A 6,210-nucleotide genomic window follows, 5' to 3' on the forward strand; every position below is an offset into this window, starting at 1 on the left:
GCCGACTGCATGGGACACCCCTACGAAAGAAAGGTTTAACGGACAGGGTAGGATGCGATGTTGGTAACAGAAATTGAGGAGAGAGAGAGAGGATTGTGGGCTGTTATTTCAAACTCATGTTTGTCCAGGATTGTAAGGCCTAACAAAAAAAAAAGATGTTAATTGTATTGCCCTTTGCGACCGACCCAAAAATCTTGAAATCTACGGTCGGCTTTTTAATTTTTGTTTTTTTACCGTTTTCAAAAATATCAGCCTAAAGAGGAGGTATAAAAAAAAGGGTTAAAAAACCAAAAAAAATCTGACCGACCCACCCATGTTTTGGCACCTTTAATGCCTAATAGCAAAAAATTGCTGACGATTTGTACGGTGGCTTGGAGTAACCTTAATTGTAGGCCCGAGGTCCGTGCCCGGTCCGTGCCGGGGTCCCTGCTGCATAATATACATCAAGCTATTTTCTTCAATTAATCGAAAACAACATCATTTTATGTTTAGGCCTATTCGCGCCTATTTTGTATAATTATAGTTTTAGTTACATCCGGAAATAAGATCATTATCAAAGTGTGGCATGGTCCTTCTCGGAGCACTGATCAATATCCTCGATCCACACCCTTTCATTTTTTATTATCCTCTTAATTCCCCTCTTGAATTGGTCATTAATAACGCTTCTCCGTCCATCGACCGGTGCTATTTTCGCCCGGTCCAGAACTTAGCTGCATGAGCACCTTTTCCAGCTCTATACCCAGTGTACTCCCATCAAAATTGTGTGAGGCGCATCGGTAGAAAATTAATGCAAGAACACAACCAAGTCGGGGGGACTTGGTTGTGTTTCTATTGTTTTATTTTTTTGTAAGGCGGGGGGCCTTACAAAAAAATAAAACAATAGAAATATGAATTAAGGACAACAAAATCTCCTTTAACCGCTTTTGGTTGCAAACTTGTTTCCTTCGCAATTGATTCACAGATTTAATTTGTGATCCTCTTCTGCCTTTTCTTTCGACATAATTATACAGTTAACAAAAATATCTGTCTAAAGATGTGATCAAGGTATTTTGTTAAAGAGATTCGACACGACGCCCTCCGAAGATTTTGTTATAGCGCCATCTCGCACCACAGTACATTTAGGTAAAATAAGTAAGTACGTGTCATTTCCCTTTGCTCGAGTCGTCACAAGCTGTCCAAATCACACCGTTCATTATGGTAAGATAACCTAATTTACTATTGTTTTTGAATTGTTTTTCTATTTTTATATTTATGTCCGAAAACGTTAGATTTTCTGGATGACTGTTAGCCTGAAATGGAGAAATTATAGAGGGAAATAATTTAGATAAATGTGGGGCTTCTAAAAGCACAGATCAGCAGCTGTTTAAACTGAAGTCCCATCCGCTTTAACTGGCGTTTCCTATTGTTTGGTATTGGCTGGGCAAAAAAAAAAGTTGGATCAGTCCTCTAAAACGCAATTTTTGCTTGACCATTCTCTAAATTATAATCATGAGATTGATACCTTTGTCCTTAATTGCATGCCTTTGGTGCTTGAAAGACACAGTTATAAATACAAATAATGAATACAAGATTGTTCCAAATAAGAAAAGAACAGAAAAAAAACAAAAAAACACAGAGTCAAATCCGGGGAAATAATTGTCATTCGGTAAGTTTTCTCAGGAGCATGATTTAGAAATCCCATCAGTGATCTCCAGGTGCTTATGTTTGTTATTTACTCTGGGCTTTCTCTTGTCAATACAAATTTCCCTGATCAGGAAAAGAAAGAACAAACAAAGCAAAAAGATTTGGCGCTAGTGTAGTTCCGTTTGCAGTTTCATATCCATTCTTAGCAAAGAAAATATTGCCCAATTTTTTACTTATTTTAATAATAATCATATATCACATTTTCCACCTGAATTTGGATCACATCCAAAATCAGAAAGCCTCCGTTTAAGACTTCGATGTCGACGTCGTCGCTCAGTACCGTCTCTACGCTAGCTTTGCAACTCCAACTGAAGCTATCAGTCCAAAATTATGCAAACTTCTTGTATGGTTTATGGTATCGTGCATGCGCGTAATACCATAAACCATACAAGAAGTTTGCATAGAGGTGCAGAGCTATAGCGTAGAGACGGTACTGAGCGACGACACCCTACACGGAGGTTTCCCGATGTCGGATTTGATCCAAATTCAGGTGGAAAATGCGGCTAGGCCTATATGATTATGATTAAAATTAGTAAACAATTGGGCTAAAATTCCTTTGCTAAGAATGGATAGTCTAGTAAACTGCTAAAAAATGGATACGGAACTACACTAGCACCAAAGATTCTAGTCAATTATTCAATTGAATGTCTCAGATACATTTAAGTGATAGATATAGACCACAGCTCATGGAATAAAAGTCAAGGAACTGCAGTGACCAAATCGTCATGCTCTCTGTAAATATTTAGACTTTTTTTTTGCATTTGATAATTTATACAGACTGTCTCATCACCAAGCTCAACATCTGTAGGAGGAGGAGGACGTTCCCCGTCGTCAAAATCTGTGTCACCAAGGTCATCAAGTGGAGGGTCACAGGTCAGACAAAGGTCAGTACCTCATCATCATCATGGCTCATGCATGCGTGATTACCTTGCAGTCTTATCACATATTATCTTTGTCTCACTGGCATAGTTTCAATAATTGTGCCTGAAACTCGAATCTCTGGCTGCAGTTTGTTGAGTATTGAAGAGTTATACATATTTGATGGCAAAAAATATATTTGATTATGGGAAAAACACAACCTCCCATGTATTTAAATCTATATGTTACCAAATTGTTAAAGGTAAAGACCAGTATTGGAAACGTCCCAATTTCAAAAAATGAAATGCAAGCTCTTACTACCAATCATGTGAAAGAATATGTTTTTAATAATACATGATGATAAAAATGTTGACGGGAAACTGCCTACTAATTGATATATTCGGTAAATTGGTGTATCTCTCTTGTTGTATTTTGCAATGAATTGTGGGCATCTTATTTCAATGCAAAACGCAGCAAATAATTCATCTTCTTAAAGACAGTCATTACTACTGAGCCAGAAGGGATTAGACCACACAGCGAGGTCACTGACAGGTGGCTATCTCTTTAACTCGGCTCTCAACTAACATAAGAAAAAGAGGATCATGGGGACCAACAGGCACTGATTGGGGAAGTTTTCTATATACCATAATTAACGGTATATAAACCGCACCTTTTTGCCGCCGAAAAAATTCAAAGTCGGGGGTGCGGTTTATACACGGTACAATTTTTTTTTTTTTTTTTTTTTTTTTTAAGTTTCGATTTATGGCGCTATGCCTGGCAATGTCTCCTAGCTCATTAATCGGTGTGTTGACTCACCACTCGGAAAAACTAAAACAACACTCAAATTTGTCTGTCATCTTGGTTTGTAATTAATCTTTGTGATAGATCTTAGTTTATAATAATAATAATTCCTCCAATTTTTCTTCTATTACATGGTGTACCACAAGGTCCTATCCTAGGTCCTCTACTGTTTTTTAAATTTACATTAATGATCTTAGACATTCAGCTGCATCTCGCAGTTAAATGAAAGGCCTTCCCGCGTGGGTTTTTTTAACACGGACTTGGCAAAAAAAGTCAGCAAAAAAGGGCGAAAAAGAGGAGTGCGGTTAATACACGAGGGCGTTTATACAAGGTTAATTACGGTAGAGGGAGCAAGTAGCTACAAGTAGGACAGTTGGGCTTTAAACTAAGGAACCTCATAGAAACAGTGCCCAATAATAAGAAGTGTGTATTATCATTATGCAATGTAGTTTAGTGTCACTTCCACTATATCCATAGCCAAAGACAAGTGTGTATGGAATGCTTTGTATATAAAGAGTTTAGTAAATACATGAACTTGCACGTATGATATTTATTTTGTTCTTTGTAGGAAATCTGCTGGTGCCACCACAAGAGGGCGCACTGCAGGAAGTAACAGCGGAGGAATGTGGAGATTCTACACAGAAGACTCCCCAGGACTTAAAGTGTAAGTAATATCAGAAAATTAAAATCATTCGTCCTATACGGTTACCTGTACGATGTGCTGATGAGTAGCATGGGGTATATTTTCATGATCAAATCGCTTCATGGTACAATTATATTTGTCAGATTTTAGTAGAGGATGGATGATCTCAAAGAAAATCTCAACCTTTTTCAGGATACTTCTTAATTGTGAAAGGCAGATATGTACATTTATGCTGATTGTTGACATTTTTGTAGTAAACCAATACTATTAAATAGGTGACATGAGAAACTCTCCCTATATATTTCAAAGTTCACAATGTTCATCTCTCTTTTCACTTTGTACCAAATGTATGTTGGTTGTTCATTATTCCTGACTCATATTTGTTATCCTCTTTTATTCAATCTTCTAGTGGACCAGTGCCTGTTCTTGTCATGAGCCTCATCTTTATTGCATCAGTTTTCATGCTTCACATCTGGGGAAAATACACCCGCAGTTAGAATGGACTCTTCCAACATCTCAATGGAGTGCAAAGCTACATGTATATGGTTAGGAGTGGAACAAAAGAACTGTGTAAAACAGGGGGAATGCATGTACTGAGGGACAGAATACTCAACCGATATTCTGAATCATGTTTGATAATAGCCTACAATTGATTTCAACAGTGATGAATGCCACAATCTATGAGAAAGTCATCTGAAAGTCTACAAGTCTATGCTGTTTTTCCAATTTCCAACCGACAAGTCCCAAGTCAAACTCACTCATCAAAGAAATAAGTTTCCTGACGGTTCTAAAAGATAGTTTTTCAGTATTCACGGCATTAGCCACATAGTTTTTAATTTATCGTTTTTTTTCTTCCTCACGACGTTTCTTATCAATTCTGGAGTTGCAGGGAAAAGTGGTCAATTTGTAAGGGGAAATTATGATTTGTCTGTCCTCTATCCTGCCAGTCTGTATATTTCAATGCCTGTTTTTCTGTGAATATTCCCTTTGAACAAACCAAATTCCATACTGCATATAAAACTCATGCAAATTATGCGGTGATTTTTGTCCTTTCTACATGTTTTTGTTGTGTAATTTGTAGCATTTACTAAGTACATAAAGATAATATTACAAAATAAACAAAAGTGTGGCACTGGACATATATCACATTGTATTGTAATGCAGCGGTCACATATCTCCCAATATCTGTATACGAAAGGTCAGTTCAAACATTCCTTGGGATTTCAATTTAAAACTAAAGTTATGTAGTTATAGATAAAACTTATTTTATTCCTAGTAATAATAGTAGAGTAGTTATGTATGATGAAAGAATCTTGTCAATTGCGTTTGGATTTTAAAGATAATAAAGTTTCTGTGTAAGTTGTCTTATATAAGTGACAATTTTGTGTTCCTCTTTTTGTATGTTGTGACTACATTTTATGGATATAGGGCTAACGGGACATGGTGTTTTTTTGTTTGTATTGAAGATCACACTTTAAATTAAACTCTCTAATTATCAAGTGATTTCACCAATCACCCTTTGTATTATGGTGGTTATGACTAGCCCTTTAAAAACGGGCCATTTCCATGTTCTGAAAGAGTTTTTTTAATTACAAAAGTCCACTAAGGTAAATTGAAATTTGTATATACACTTGAAAAACATTATTGCGTATGTCAATGGAAGAAATTTGTAAATAATTTCATGTTAAAACCAGTGCAAGGGTCAAATGTACTGGTAGTTTAAAAATTTGCAACACCATTTCCCTCTTGTGGAGACTGAGCACATGCCCCCTGTGCCCCCCTAGATCCGCCACTGTACGTGACTACACAAACGTGTTGCATAAAAATCTGTTCCAATCCATGCTTTTCAGGGAACATTTTTTATCTGATGTTCTTCCACACTTGCATGATACAATGATAAAGCTCACAAATTATTTTTCACCTCTTCCCAGAACTCAACTTTCTCTTTAATTGCTCCAAAACCTCTGCCACAGCAAAATGAAATGACTTGGAGTACGGTATACAAAGTGAGTGTGGTCAGAAATACACACAGAGAAGGAGGGGCAATTTTTTTTGTTTATGTAGCTATTTCATTTATCTCCAAATTGTGATATTTTCGTTTTACATTTAAAACAAATTTCCTTGCAGCAATTTTATTTGAGGCAGTTTAGCTGGTTATGTGTGTATGAGGCTTGAGGTGTCATTATGAAGCAAGGGATTTTGTTTCTGATGATAAATATTAATGT

General features: G+C 36.6%; 1 protein-coding gene across 1 annotated transcript; it reads left to right on the plus strand.

Annotated features, from left to right (window-relative positions):
* The first annotated feature begins 1,075 nt into the window (after positions 1-1,075).
* Positions 1,076-5,365, plus strand: LOC754976 (protein transport protein Sec61 subunit beta). Its single transcript, XM_030973881.1, has 4 exons — positions 1,076-1,197; positions 2,461-2,567; positions 3,911-4,006; positions 4,395-5,365. The coding sequence occupies exons 1-4, from the start codon at positions 1,195-1,197 to the stop codon at positions 4,480-4,482; spliced, it is 294 nt and encodes a 97-aa protein (XP_030829741.1). The 5' UTR covers positions 1,076-1,194; the 3' UTR covers positions 4,483-5,365.
* The last annotated feature ends 845 nt before the right edge of the window (positions 5,366-6,210 follow it).

This window comes from Strongylocentrotus purpuratus, unplaced genomic scaffold (genome assembly GCF_000002235.5).
Source record: "Strongylocentrotus purpuratus isolate Spur 01 unplaced genomic scaffold, Spur_5.0 spur5_scaffold_7, whole genome shotgun sequence".
Taxonomy (NCBI): Eukaryota; Metazoa; Echinodermata; class Echinoidea; order Camarodonta; family Strongylocentrotidae; genus Strongylocentrotus; species Strongylocentrotus purpuratus.